General features: G+C 34.6%; 1 protein-coding gene across 5 annotated transcripts in view; it reads right to left on the reverse strand.

Moving 5' to 3' along the window:
• The window catches only part of WAPL (WAPL cohesin release factor), a 92,902-nt gene that overhangs the window by 48,015 nt on the left and 28,757 nt on the right, over positions 1-16,130 (reverse strand). For 4 of the 5 annotated variants that reach the window (XM_054580468.1, XM_054580467.1, XM_054580466.1 and 1 more), the window contains exons 3-4: positions 10,156-11,202; positions 7,541-7,659 (exon numbers count right to left, since the gene is read on the reverse strand). In XM_054580468.1, the coding sequence (XP_054436443.1) occupies positions 7,541-7,659; positions 10,156-11,202 (1,166 nt within the window). The remainder of the gene's footprint in view (positions 1-7,540; positions 7,660-10,155; positions 11,203-16,130) is intronic. The other variant, XM_054580470.1, reaches the window with a different exon arrangement.

Genomic DNA, 16,130 nt, shown 5'->3' on the forward strand with positions numbered 1-16,130 from the left:
TTCACAACAATGACATTCAGTGCAAAATATCTCTAGTGTTGAAACTAAGCCTAACAGGTGGGGAAGGAAGCTCTTGCCACTACTAGCCATGGGCTGGCTACTCCTTTAGCATTTGAAAAAGAAGTCATTAGTGTCTTGAAGACCCAGATACTTCCACAGACCCAGGCTCCAGGATAGTGTTTCTATTATAATAGAGAACTGGAACAACTGCTGAGAATACTTCCTACACCCACTTACTAGCGCTCCCCACCCTTCTTTCTCTGGAGATTTGGGAGATAACCTACATAAAAATTCCTTCCAGAATTGATCTTATCTTAATTTTGCACAGAAAACATGAATCCTAATTTATTATATATAAAACAGTTCTATAATTTCCACCATATTAATTCATGTCACCTAACTTAATGCTTAAAAATTTGATCCCATTTATTTCCTTTTTCTTTATACTCATCAAAACTCTCAGTAAGTAAAATATTTCCTATTTGTTTCTCAATGATTGTCTCTTTTTAACAACTTTTAAATAGTCTTTTAATGTCTTAAAGACAAATGGATGACCTATTTCTTACACACACTAGGGATTTTATGCTGCTAAACTTCTTGTTGCTCTCTTCCTGAAGTAGGCTTCTAAATTCTTTAAGATTGTATTTATTTTATTTTTAGAGAGAGGGGAACAGGGGAGAAAGAGAGTGAGAGAAACATCAATCAGATGCCTCTTGTACATGTACCTACTGGGAACTAACCTGCAACCCAGGCACCTGCTATGACTGAGAATCGAACTGGAAGACCTTTCATTTTTCAGGACAACACCCAACCAACTGAGCCACAATGGTCAGGGCTAAATTCTTTACCCAGGTACTTCCATAATGATACATAACTTTCATGGGATCTAAAACACTTTTTAGTCTTTTTTAGAGAACTAAAGACTAAGGATCAAAGTTTCATCTAAACAGTAGTACCATCTACATTTTAAAATTCTCATTTAATTCCACTTAAAATTAAAAGCGTCTTGAAAAATATTTCAATGGGAGATTAAACAGGAAATTAAACCCTAGCTTGTGTGGCTCAGTGGACTGAAAACCAAAGGTTGCCGGTTCTAGTCCCCATCAGGGCACATGCCTGGGTTGTGAGCCAGGTCCCCAGCTGGGGGCATGCGAGTTGCAGCTAAGAGATGTTTCTCCAGCACATTAGTTTTTCTCTTCCTTTCTTTCTCCCTCCCTTTCCCTCTCTCTAAAAATAAATAAAATCTTTTAAAACAAGGAAATTAAAACACTTACTGGAGTAAGCCTCTTTAGGGAATAAAATGTTGCTTAGGACTATAGTTTTAAGGCAGGCCTTTAGCCATGTCACATCTTTCAAATGAGTTCAACCTCATAGCTCTTTTGATTTATAAATAAGCAATACTTCCTCTGACATTATCTATCAACAGTAAATAGGTCTTTTGCTTACTAGATTGCATGACCTGATTTACTTAAAGCCAGAGATACTCCTTCATAATCAGGTCAAGTACATGTACACTGCTGCCTTCTATGCCATTCATCAGCACAAAAATTGACTCCAATATTAATTTGAAAACAAAAGTTAAAAAACTGAACACAAATCAGTACAAATGAACTCAAAACAAATATTGAGTTAACATAAGCACACAACATAAAATTTCAAAAAAAAAAAAAATTTAATCCTTACCAGAGGACATGCTTATTGATTTTAGAGAGAAAGAAGAATGGAGGAACAGAAAGAGGGAGAAAAACATAGATGTGAGAGAGAAACATCAACTGGTTGCCTGTGCACATGCCCCAACTGGGGACTTAACCCACAACCCAAGCATCTTGTAAGAACACCTCACTGTTACTTCATTCTTAGTGAAATAATCTGAAGACAAAAAGAACTGGAAAGAAATCTTTATGTACTGTTCATAGTAATACTGGTATGATAATTTTAAAAGTAGGATGTGTTCTAGGATAAAGTAAGCTATGTACAAAATTCTCTAATATTAAATTTGAAATCAAACTACCAATATAAACTCATAGTTTATTTTTTCAACATATTTTATAGCTGTGTCCAATGAAAGAGCCTATAATCAATGAATACACCCAACACACAGATCTGGTTTCTAAATACTAACACACACACACACACACAAACCAAGGATTCTTGGACCATGGATGATTCATTCCATGATTGAAACACGTAAAGTACAAGATGAGTCTGGGTAATCTTTTGTGCAGAAAGCTAGGGAAGTGTTCAAAGATGATGGGGTATATAGCAAAAGGACACAAGAGATAGCTTGAAAGGTTCACAGTGGCCAAATCTATTATAAGTATGTTTATTATGTAAAAATTATTGAGTCATTGTGAAAGAGAGTGGGATGAAGTGTAACAAGGAATAAAAACTTTATACTACTCTGACTTACCATGAAATGGAATGAGTAATTAAAATGGTACTAATAAACTGATAAAAAGAACTCACATACTGACAGTCTTTTTGTAAGCATATTGCAAGCACCAGCAATTCTAGTTCCTCCTTGTACAAAAAACGGCCATGACCACAACTGTAGGTGACATAGATCACCCAACTGCAGGAATTTGGCTGGCACCGACCAGTTCCAGGATGCTGACATTAAAGATCCATATCGGGACCAGAAAGGACACTGCCTCCATGTCTACAGCCCCTCCCCCGATCTTTTTGTTCTTCTTGTCCCTTCCCCTCCTTATAAAAACCCCTGCCTGCACTCAGATATTAAGACGGGTTTTGAGACAAGTCCCCCATCTTCCAGGTTGCTGGCACCTAAATAAAATCACTCTCCTTAACATCAGCATGTTTCTCAAGTACTGGCTTTCAAAGTGGTAGGCAGCTGAATCCGTGTTTGGTTACAGGATGAGGAAGAACTCCTCTTTACAGAATTCCAGTTTTTAAATGAGAAAGAAGTAACAATTAGAAAACTCCCTTCTTCAACTGATAGTGTAATAAATGATGCAGGCAAAGATGAACAATGGATGCTAAAATGATGAAGTAAAACAATGGAGGACAGGATATTTACATGGTGCCAGAGTAGCACCCAGAAGCTTACTTACTAATTAAATTATAAAAGAAAAAAACATGCCTTAATTTTGGAGAAAGCTGGTGATCACAACATTCACTAGGTGGTCAACCATATTAAGAGTAGTATCTTCTGATATGAAACAACATATACAATATCACTTTGAAGTATTCTGTCAAAATATGTTTAACCTCAACCCAATGACGCTTATCAGACTTAACTTCCAGTGTTCTCTGACACTATACTATTTTAATATAGCAGTGTAAAAGCTTACATGACATCATCAGGAAACAATCACATAAATTCTGAATATGGAACATTCTATAAGACAAATACCCTGAGCTCTTAAAAAAAAAAAAAAAAAAAAAATCAGTTCCAGAGGAAATTTTTAAAACATGAGGAGTGCGCTCAAGAATAAAGATGTAACTACTATAATCATGTCACCAAAGTTAGATATGAGACTATCTGTTTTTTTAAGAAATGTATACTATCTACAACTCACTTCCAAATAAAACTGGGGGGTAGGGGGAGAATAGAGATTGAGAGAGAGCGCATGAGCAAGAGACACAACACCATATGTGTGCAATTATGTAAAAATGTTACCTGGAAATCAATCTAGGTAGAGGGATATGAATATTCTTTGCACTGCTCTTTCATATATTTTCAAAATAAAAAAGTTGAGAGGGAGGAAAGTAAAGTAGAATGCTATAAAGCCAAAACCAATTTTACGATAAAAGTGTCATTTGCCTTCTTCACAACGTTGAAATTTGTAAAAGTAGTACAAAAGCAACTGTGGTAAAGCTGTTGGTACCTTACCACACAGGGTAGAGACTCAAGTGTACTGAGCAGTCACATTCTTCACTGCCTCCTATTTCACAATTAAAAATTAAATGCCAGTTTCACATTATAAAAATCCCTTGATGGAAGATTAAGAAGTATTCATTTTATCAAATCACAACTCTTGAATGCACCAATAGTCTGTGTGACAAAACATATGCACAAAACACTTCTGCTGCATATAAAGTATGGTGGTTTTGTTAAAGGAAAACGTTATTGCTTGAGTTGCAAGCTAAACTAGCCACTTTTTTCCTGGCACACCCTTTCTTACTTGAAAAGACTGACAAACTATGCCTACAGAAACTTTATCAGGCAGACATTTCCTCAAAATTGAACAAAGTGGGCCTCTCACTGTTCGTCATTTTCCCTTAAGTAATTTGTACCAATAAAACATTTCAACCTTTAAGCAAAAACTAAAATTTTGGACAACCATGCACTTGATAGCTTCCCAATACTTAAAAGGATTTTCTGCCCTGGCTGGTGTGGCTCAGTGGATTGAGCACCAGCCTGCAAACAAAAGGGTTGCTGGTTCGATTCCCAGTCAAAGCACATGCTTGGGTTGTGGACCAGGCCCCCATTAAGGGGCATGCGAGAGACAACCACACATTGATGTTTCTCTCCCTCTCTTTCTCCCTCCTTTCCTCTGTCTAAAAATAAATAAAATCTTTAAAAAAAGGATTTTCTGATGAGTTTGGCAGTGATATTAATGGGATTTTTTTGATACTGCATAATAAGGTATCAGCTCACTTGAAAGATTTGTATAGATATAACCAGAATTTTCCAAATGACCAATGTATGATGTTACAAAGCAGGCATGTGTAAAAGATCCACTCAGGTCCAAGTCCAAGACAGACTAATAGATTTTAATATAACAACACAGAAAGTTCTTTGGAATGGTTTTAGATACCAAGTTGCAACTAATCCTTAAGAAAATCCTTCTTGTTTAGTATAGCATCAAAGAATCTTTACAGAGACCTGAAAAGGCTACTAAAAATATAACCACATCTGTGTGAGGCTGGATTTCTTCGTATATTCAAGCAAAACAACATAATGAAATATAGAATGCAGGGGATATGAGAATTCAGCTGTCTTTTAGACCAAACTTTTAAGAAACTTGTAAAAAATGTAATTCACTATTCGCTATTTTTTAAGAAAATTTTTTAATTAAAATGTTAACATGTAATAGGTTACTGTTATTTTAAAGTAAAATAGTATTAAATATGTTTGAAATGTTTTCATTTCTCTAACTTGATAAATGTTGATATAACATATAATCAAAAGGACTCTTTAGGATTCTCGGTAATTTTTTTAAGACTGTAAAGTGGCCCTGAGACCAAAAAAAGATTGATTTAAACTGCTACCCTGGAAATCAATTTGTGCCATACACTATTTTCAATAAACCAAAAACCTCACCTAAGCATTAATGACTACAGTCTTTACACCACACTACCATGGCTCCTGGCCCCAGAACAAGTTACCTCTGTTGAACTTTGCATTAAGCACTCTTTTTTCTGCTGGAGGTTGGGCACCTGGGGGTGTGGGAGTGTAAGCAGTTTCTATGACAAGATTCCCAATTTCCTCTTTACAGAGGTTACTCATTCTTTAGTTGTTTAAAATCACTTCCATCTACAAAAAGTTTAGACAACTTCTAACAATTTTCAATAACAAATATATTTAACACTATTAACAAACTAATTAAAGAAATTTTTAATAAAAATGTAAAGTCGCCCTGGCTGGTGTGACTCAGTGTATTAAGTGCCAACGTGCAAACCAAGGGTTTGCCGGTTCGATCACTGGTCAGGGCACATTCCTGGGTTGCAGGCCAGGTCCCCAGTAGGGAGCGTAGAAGAGCCAACTACACACTGATGTTTCTCTCCCTCTTTCTCCCTCACTATTCCTCTCTCTAGAAGGAAATAAATAAAACCTTTAAAAATAAAAGAAGGTAAAGTCAAGCAAATTATTCTCAATACTTATGCTACTAAACCATATTAAAATGACTTACATAATACATTAAAAATGAAGTTGAACACTTAACTTACACCCAGGGGTCCAAAATTCCAAGGCTGTGGCCATGGACCTGTACCGGACTGTACTCAGGCCATGTCACACAGCACAACGTGAGCAGTGGGAAGAGAAGCTTCCCTTTACCACCTGAGCATTACCTCCTGTCCCACCCCCTGTCCCAGGAAAAACTGTCTTCCACGAAATTGGTCTCCGGTGCCAAAATGGTTGGGGACCACTGCTTACACCATATACAAGAATGAACTCAAAATTAATCAAAGATTTCAATGTAAGGTTTGAAACTAAAACCCTTACAAAAAAAGCAGTGGAAAAGCTTACATGACATTCAATTTCACAGTGACACCACAAACACAGGCAATAAAAGGAAAAAATAAACTGAAGTTCACTGAAATTAAAACTTTTTTGCCCTGTCGGTGTGGCTCAGTTGGCTGGGCATCATCCAGCAAACCAAAAGGTCGCTGATTTGATTCACAGCCAGGGCACATGCCTGAGTTGCGGGTTTGGTTCCCTGGGGCACGTAGGAAGGCACCCAATCAATGTTTCTCACAGCAGTGTTTCTCGCCCTCTTTTTTCCCTCTCTTTCCCTTTCTCTAAAATCAAAAATAAAATATTTTTAAAATAAAAATTTAAAAAACTTTTTAAAGCACAATGTCAAGTGAGTAAAGAGACAACTCACAGAATGGGGAAATCTAAGTGCAAATTATATACCTAGTAAGGGATTAATATCTAGAATATATAAAGAACTGTAACTCAACAGTGAAAACACAAACAACCCAATTCAAAAATGAGCACAGGTCCTGAATAAACGTCTCCAAAACCGAGATACAAATGGCCAACAAGGACATGAAAAGATGCTCAGTATCACTAATTAGGAAAATACAAATCAAACCACAGTGAGATGCCATTTCACAGCCATCCTATTACCAAAGAAACTAAAAAATATGTACTGGTGAGGATATACAGAAATTACAACCCTCATGCACTGCTGGTAGGAGTGTAAAATGATACAGCCAAGGTAGAAAATAGTTGGGCAGTTAAAGACCTACCATATGTTCCCAAAATTCCACTCGTAAGTATATACCCAAAAGAATCGAAAGCTGGGACTCAAATGGCCAAAAGGTGAAAACAACAGATAAAAGGATAAGCAATGGAATATTATTTGGTCCATAAAAAGGAATAAAATTTTGATATAGGCTACAACATGGATGGATCTTGGCAAGATTATGCTTAGTGAAATAACCCACTTACATGTGGTACCTACTGTACAAGAGGCAAGTTCATAGACGCAGAAAGAATGGTGTTTACCAGGACTAGGAAGGAGGAGTAAAAGGAGAGTCATGTAAGTTACTATTTAATGGGTACAGAATTTTTGTTGGAGAAGATTAAAATGTATTGGATATAGATAATGGTGATGGTTATACAACATTCTGAATGGATTTAATGTCACCAAATTGTGTATCTGCATATAATAAACATTATATTTTATCACACTTTGAAAAAAATAGTGCTTTTAAAAAATGACTTATTTATTCTTTGCAAAAAAAATTGAATTCCCATGTTTGTTAATAATTTCCAAATAAAAAAATAAAGAATTGAGCCCTCCAATAATAAACAAATACAAGTCACTGAAAATGCTTCACTTACCCGTTTGGGGCCACTAAAAATCTTTCTGGTATTTTCCTTTGATTTATCTCCTTGTTTACTTGGGGGCTTCTTCACACTTTCAGGCACACCAGGCAAGTCCTCTGTAAAATCCAAGTTTTCTGAAATGGTAATCAAAACTAGCTAGCTTTCTAATATTTGAAATTATCTACCAAACAACCTATGGACATTTGATAAAGAGGGAGGGGAAATATTGTGGAGAAAAAAGAACAAAGGAATAAAAGCACCACACAGCTGAGAAAATAAAAAATACTCCCAACAATATTCGGTCTCATTTTCCCATTATCACCCTATTTGACCCACTGCCGCCCCGTCAAAAAAAAAAAAAAAAACAAAAAAAAACCCAAAATTAGAAATTTAGTTGTTCCAGTTTACCATTCATAAATGGTAAAATCAATTATTTTACCAAAAAACTGCTGGATATGGACACTGACACTGGCATAGTCTAGTTTAAACACATAGACACATTATCAAGTGGTATCTATAACATTTTCCTAGAATTTAAGGACACAATCATGTTGGCCTTCAAAGAATGTCCACTTACATCTATAAAGACATTTTAAAAAAGTTTTAAAGGACAGCTATCTTTGGCAAAAGATACAAAATCATCTAATACAATGTAGTTCAATAATTTAGGGGGTCTTCACACAAAACTAACCAAAAGATCAGATTAATTCCCAAATGGTTATATTTATTTTTTTCAAGCTTAGAAAATAGAAAAAAGAATAGAGAAATAGCAAGACTTCTCAAGACCAAACATTAAAAATGTTTGCTATTTTATACATTATATGAAGACTCAAATTCCAACTCAAATATTCTCCAATTATAAAATTTTATTTGGTATCAACTTAAGTTTTTGAAAGGGAGCCTAATGACTTCACTTTTTAAAGTTTAGAAAGTTACATTATCCCAAATGTAAATTCCAGCCATAGATTTTCAATTGCAGATTAAGATAATTTGCTATCAAGGTTAGCATAAGAGCTAAGTAAATTGCAGAACAGGAGCTCAGGTTTCATACATTGCTACTTATCCCCCTGAGAGAGCAACTTTAAAGCTGACTGCCCAGTCAGATCTCAAGCAACTAGAGCAAGGTTCTTACAAATTTCTGTTCTCCAAATTTCTGTTCCATACAACATTGGTAATTCTGACAATATCTTTTTTTTTTTTTTTTTTTTTTTTTTTTAGCAGCAGGGGAGTCCAGGGTGAACCTTTAGAGGCTACTCCTATATAATTTCCGTTTTGTTACTAATAGTAATTCTAATCTAGCAAAATTATTTTTAGGCCAAATAAGGCAAAATGGTAGATAGTCTCAAGTCTGCCTTACATTCTATATAAAAACCTATGTGGAAGAATACTATTAGAATTCTAATTCACCATGAGACTTCCTCTATGACTCTAACAGGACAAAAGCTTTATTTAACAAGTAAACCAATACAGAAAAACGGTTATTTGGTCTAATACAAATAAATATAGCCCCCGTATCCCAGATGTTTTCATACTCTTCCTCATTCAACAAACAAAGCCTCCATCAGCTAATGTCTTAACTATAGCAAAGCTAACCTATGAGACTATCAACTCCTTAAGGACCTCTAGTCATTACTGTTCCTACTATATTAAAAAACAAATTTTCACTATTAAGAATAAATACTTATCACTTTTCAATTTTATTAAATCAATTTAAGAGAATTTTTAATTTTAACTTTAACCGTAAGATTTCTTGAGGATGATTTTAATTTATTACTTGATTAGTTTTGAGCCAAATGCATAGGCTCTTTATCAATTTTAATTGTCTAGTATTTCCCTCATTATAACCATCTACTATCAGGATAGTTCTAAATGTCCAAAATCTATTCTTATGTCTCCAATGCATTTGAATTTTCAAAACTGAAACATTAAGATGTCTCCTAACCCTGAAAACACACACACTCTCTCTCTCTCTTTCTCTCTCTCTCTCTCTCTCTCTCTCAAAAATTCTCAAGTAGTAACAGTAGAATTAAAAAACAAATATGGACTCTACAATCTACAAATTAGTTCCTTACAATGTAGAACTTGATTATTAACATATAAAATGTTGTACCTTTGGATAAGGTACCAGGGGTGTCCAACCTGCAGTCCATGGGCCGCATGCGACCCAGGATGGCTATGAACACAGCGCAACACAAAGTTGTAAATTTACTTAAAACATTACTTTTATACTAAATTTTATTACTTAGATACGTACATTTTCTTTATTAGTGATCACAAACTTGGGACCTGCTCGATGATTTTAAAAGATTATCAAAAGGGCTGCTGCATAATTAGGGTTGTATTGTGAAGACATTTTTATGCTTATCTGTGCCAGCGGTTATCACAAAAATTATGCATGGACCCTTTGTTTCCTCATCAGTTTTTGTTAGTGTTTGTGTATTTAACGTGCAGCCCGATACAACTCTTTTTCCAGTGTGGCCCAGAGATGCCAAAAGGTTGGACAATACTGTTTTAAACAGTACTTCTATTAAAATTAAACATAAGTTAAAATTGAGTATCTAGAAGGAAACTACATAGCTGCTGATTTAAGCTTGAAAAGAACTTATTACAGTAATATTTTTAAGTCTTACCTGTATTATTAGTACTAGATTGACTGTCCTGGGAATTATCATTGTTTTCTGGAGGAGGATGCAAGGAGGATGATGGAGCTGTTTTAGTTCTTTTTTTGCTTGTCTTTCTTTCCACTTGACAGTCGTCATCTTCATCATCTTCACTTTCACTGAGATCATCGAAGCCAAAATACTTAATTTTGTAATTAGAACTCCCAGAACCTCCTTCATCACCTCCTGTCTCATCATGATCTTCAAAACCAAAAAATTCAAGTTTAACATCCTTCTTGGATTTAGTATTACTAGGTCGAAATCTAGTAGTGGTCTTAGAAGTTGCAATATCTGCTTTTTTCCTTAGACGGCCAGCTTCTCCCAAATCGGCAGGAGTTGATGCTGTAAACTCATCCATGCTGCGTTCCATAGTATCCTGTATGGTAACGTTACAAACTGACAGGCAAGATGGATGTAAAACAGTGTAATCTCTAGTCCGTCCAACTGTCCCTCTAAAACTGGTCCCACAACTTACACTGCCTTTCTTTGCCTGATTCAGGCCATCTTTACTTGATTCACTGTTTGCTTTGGCTAACGCCTGACTGGTGCCATCTAACAGCTTATCAAAATTTGATGTTCCTTGTGAGGATTTTGTTTTATTGACCCTACAGTACGTCCTACAGTTGCTTGGCCTAAGAACGCTTTGCACAATGTCTTCTTCCTCAATGGCTTCATTTAGATTTTCCAATCGATTTTTTAAATCCTCATCCTTCATCTCCAAAAGAGGATCACTAGCCAAACTTAAGATACAATCTTCTGATCTGACATCTTCAAATTCATTATCCCATTCATACAAACCAGTTCTTACAGATCCCTTAATCAGAGATATTTCTGATGGAGAGTCTGACCTTTTTCCAAGTTGGGAGTTCCAAGTATCATTTGTTTCCTTGATTTCATCAGCTTTGTATCCAGAAGCCACTATAGTTTCTGCATTAGTTTTCTTAGTATTGCCTTCCGCATTTTTGAAAATATGGTGACTATTCTTTTCATGTTCGTCACTAAAATTCTCCATTTTATCTATAAAAATAAAAAATAAGCCAAAGGATTAAGGGCGAGTAACATCAAAGTAAGTTAACAAATAACAAGGATTATTTAATTAAAAGCACAGAATCAATCAATCTTAAAATGACTGCAGTGATTTAAATTGTGAAATTAATGTTTACATATCTGACATTTCCCCTTCCACCTTTTTAGTATATATATACATACAGCTCTCATGTCGTCTAGTACCTTTACCTAGGCATCCAAATCTCTTAAAATTATTATCCTAAATTCAAGAGATTTCAGTAGTGTTAAGCAACTGGATCAATTCAAAATGACATATAAATGACTCAGCCAAACCTCAGAGGTAGAATGGGTTTTTCAAATAAAAATGCTTAAATTAAAGTAAATACACTATTTACTTTTAGTATTTAGTAGAATAAAAACAGCATAAACACAATAAATGAAAATATTCTGATGTGTATGTAGTTCTCTGGGTTAGGACTATCCATCATGCAGCCCAACTCTGTCTAGAAACTTATCACAGATCTGGTTTCTTTAGCTATTTCTGCTTTCCATTCTTTCTTCAAATCAATTAAAAGCCACATAACTTCAGTAATTTTCTTTTTTAAACAATGGCTCTGATATGCCTAAGTTAGTGGCTACAGTGGCTATTTATGTGTATCAACGAGGAGTAAATCTTAAACTGCCTATTCATTTTGTACTTGAGAAATTCATCTTTGCTGCCTTTAATTTTTATCAGAGATATTTTTGTTAACATTTCTCAGTGAGAGATGGAAATACAATTCAAATTGATATTATGGTTAATTTCCCCAGCACCTACTGGTAGAAAAACACCGGCAAGTGTTTATGCCAAAAAATAAAAGTGTACCTACATTTGTTAAAGGTACCCAATGGGTTTAAATATAATTGAACTTGTTAAGACTTGTATTTACTTACTTTTAGAAAGCATATATATTATAGGTATATGTTTTATTCTTAGATATTTCCCAGCTGAAGGCAAGGAACTATTGTATCATAACCGCAGAAGTACCTATCACTAAGCATAAAATACTGAAAACCAAAAATTAAAAGCTGACTATGACATCTGATAACTATTTTTTATCCTCACCTAAGGACTTTTTTCCCCATTGTTTTGGAGGGAGAGAGGAAAAACATCGATGTGAGAGAGAAATATCAATTGGTTTGCCTTCTCCTATACACCCCAACCAGGAACCAAACCCACAACCTAGGCACATGCCCTGATCAGAAATCGAACCCGTGACCTTTCAATCTACAGGACCACACACACACACCAGCCAACGGAGCCACGCTGTAAGGGTGACATGTGATACTTTAAAAGGAGTAGCAGCGAAGCCAAGTCTAAATTCACACCTGAAGAAATAATACCACTGTTTTTTAACAAGTAGAAAGACCACTAGTAACTGAGTCTGGAAACTATTATTTCCTTGGTTAAACTAGTTCTTTTGAGCTCAGGCAAAAATCTAACTTTGGGAGCTTTCCTGAAGGCTTTAATTTCCTCACCTGTTCAAAAAGGAAGCCACTGACCCAGACTACTTTACACTGTTGCTGAAGAAACTATTTAGTAATAAATGCCTATGGGAATGCTTAGTATTTAGCTCTACAAAGGTCTGTAAGATGTCACTAAATGTCATAACACATTGTATTTGTAAGTGTGTAGCACAATCCATTGTCTTAATGTCACAAAATTTATTTAGGCTGTTTCTAATTATTTTATGTAACAAATGCCTTCTGACTTAAAATAAAAAGTTTAAGTGAACAATAAACTTTATTATCCATGTTCTTAAAAATTACTACTCCAAGCTTTACTTATTATGCCCATTCACCCTAAAATCAGAGTCCATATTACTTAACAGTAACTATTCTCATAAACAAGCTGCCTTTTGTAAGAGATGTGAGGCTATCTTTTAAAAAAGCACAGAGTAATAAAGAGCCCTATAGAAAAAGTTGTATCTAAAAGATATACAATTAAATTGTATTAGTAAGTATAATCTATTCATGTATTCAATTATACAGCACAAACAATCCTACAGTTCAATTATTTAAGTACATTACATATTTTTAAACTTCTGAAATACATTACACAGATAAAAGCTAATTTAATCAACAAAAAGTTCTATAAGAAAACCTGTCCAAGTTCTCCACAGGAGTATTCTAATATATAAAATAAATGCTGTGCCTTGACTGGTGTGGCTCAGTGGATTGGAGCATCATCCAGTAAACCCAAAGGTCACCAGTTCAATTTCCCATTAGGTGGCATGCCTGGGTTGCATGTTCGGTCCAGTCAAGCTTGGGTATGAGAGGCAACCAACCAATCGATGTTTCTCTCTCACATCAACATTTCTCCCCCTTCTTTACTCTTTCTCAAAAAAAAAAAAAAAAAAGAGTAAGCATGTCCTTGAATGAGGATTTAAAAAAAGAAAACTCCCTTATGTCCTGTGTCTATCACCTTCATGCAAGAACTCCATAACTACATTCTAAGGCCTACTGTTTTTCCTCAAGTTAGAGGGTAAACGCTGGATATATAGAAAGTTCGGTACAAGACTTAGCTGAGCACCATCTGCAATTAGATACTTAATGACTTTCGACCTCACTACATTTTAGCATCACTAGATAGTTACTCAATCTTTATTATACTAGGTAACACACGAGGGAGGGAATTTATCTTAATACAGACTACAGAGAATTTGGGAGTTTTGAGTAGCATGAGACTGAACCACAAAGCTAAACCAATAACTAAATGTGTAAAACTTTGACAAGTCATACTACTTCTCTACGCCTCAGAGATAATTCCCTTAATAAAAACACAAACATATTATCAGTACTTTCAATAATATGAGTATATACATACTTTTACAAAGGAAATTAAAGAGGTGAGATGATATAAGACTTCAGTGAATGAAGTGAACTCTGTGAAGTATTTAAAAAGTGGGAAGGGAAATTTGATCAAAGATCTATGAAAGCATTTTATAGTTTCTGCAAATCTTGTGGAACTATGAAAAAAAAAGTTTGCACACTTTTTTCAGGGAGAGCATCTATAGTGTTACCAACTTTTCAAACACTCTAAAATATATTTTTTCATTTGTTTAAAGGACAAGAGAAGGAGCAAAATATATGCAGTGGATCAGCATATGTTAATTGTGTAATTTCAAATCTCTACAGAAAAGATGGATTACTCAATAAAGGCACTTAAATATGTGGGGAAAAAATAGTTGGATTTTCCCTCAAACATGAAAATATATTCTAGATGAATCAAAGTCTTAAAACATGAAAAATGAAACTAGATACATTTTATGAAAGAGAATGTTTTAAAGATTATATTTATTTTTTAGGGGAGGGGGAGAAATACAGGGAGAGAAACGTCTTATCAACTGCCCCTCACAACACCCCCAACTGGGGACCTGGCTAGCAACCCAGGCATGTGCCCTGATCAGGAATCCACTGGAAATCATCTAACCTCAACCTTTTAGCTTGCAGGCCAGAATTCAATCTACTGAGCCACACCAGCCAGGGCATAAAAAAGGATTTTTTTAAATGCATTACTCTGGAACGAGGAAGTACCTTCTCCGATACAAAACTCATAACCCATATTAATTTATATAAAATCTAATATTTCAGCATGGCAGAAAAAGTTGTCAAAAGAAATAAAATGCTGAAAATATAACTGAAATTCACTTTATTTTTAGAAAGTCAATTTCCTTAAAGAGTTCTTCCTACAAATCCAGCTGAATCAGAAACCTACATATGAAGGAGAAAAGGTAAAGCTTTTAGAACACAGGAGTATGTCTCTATGACCTCAGGCACAGAAGGATTTCTTAAAAACAAGATACCAAAAGCATTAACCATAAAGGAAAAAGATATTTCATCAAAAGCAAATCTATACATTAAAAGAAACAAACTGGAAAAAAAAATACCCACTACTTAAGAGAACTACCAGACAAACCAGAGTGGAAGTGGGAGGTATCAAGACTGTAAAAGGAATGCCTACAACTCAAAAGTGAAAAAATACCCAGGGATTTGACCAACCACTTGATAAGAAAGGATATCCAATAAACACATAAAATATAAATATATTAAAAGGTGCTTATATTCCTTAGTTATTATAAAGATGCAAGTTAAAACCATGATATTTACTACACGACCACAAAAAAATGTTAAACATAATACATCATATAACCCAGAAACTCCACTTAAAAAGTACTTACCTAAGAGAAATGCATGCATATGTACACCATAAGACCTATTAAACTGAACCATATAAAACTTCCATTTTTAAAATAATCATATATTAGCAATCCACATGGTTCAACATAACAGTAGCATGCTCATAGCAACATCACTGCAAAACAATGAAACCTAAATATTCATTAACAGCATAATCTATAGAGCAGTCTTTTCATACAAAGAAATACTGCATAGCAATAAAAATAGACCTACATTTCTGTAGAAGCATATCTTAGTACAACCACTACAAAGAGCATTGGTAATATTTTTTAAAATTAAAAATGTACATGTCAAAGAAATAAACTTACCTTTAATTTAAGCAAGCAGGTTTACTTAAAAGTATGTAGAAAAATTTTCCATGAATATGAAATAACATTAACAAGGAAACTGACAACACTGTTTTCTAGTTTCTGCTTTCATAAACAATAGAAACACCTATCAATAAAAAACTAAATTATCATACAGCCACATATCTAAATACTGTAACTACAAAAAAGGATGAGGCCGTTCTATATTATGTATAGATATGGCTGTCTTTAGGGATGGAGATGAATGAAAAGACATCTGTACCTCTTGAACTATATATACTGTCCATAAACAGCCTTTCAAGGCTTAGAACATAAAAACTGGCAAAGGTACAAAATAAGTACAGTAGTACTGTAGTTATCTTTTTTGAAGTCCTTACCTGTTAAAGAATC

The sequence above is a fragment of the Pteronotus mesoamericanus genome, unplaced genomic scaffold (assembly GCF_021234165.1).
Source record: "Pteronotus mesoamericanus isolate MK-2021 breed Mesoamerican mustached bat unplaced genomic scaffold, CSHL_Meso_final contig_59, whole genome shotgun sequence".
Taxonomy (NCBI): Eukaryota; Metazoa; Chordata; class Mammalia; order Chiroptera; family Mormoopidae; genus Pteronotus; species Pteronotus mesoamericanus.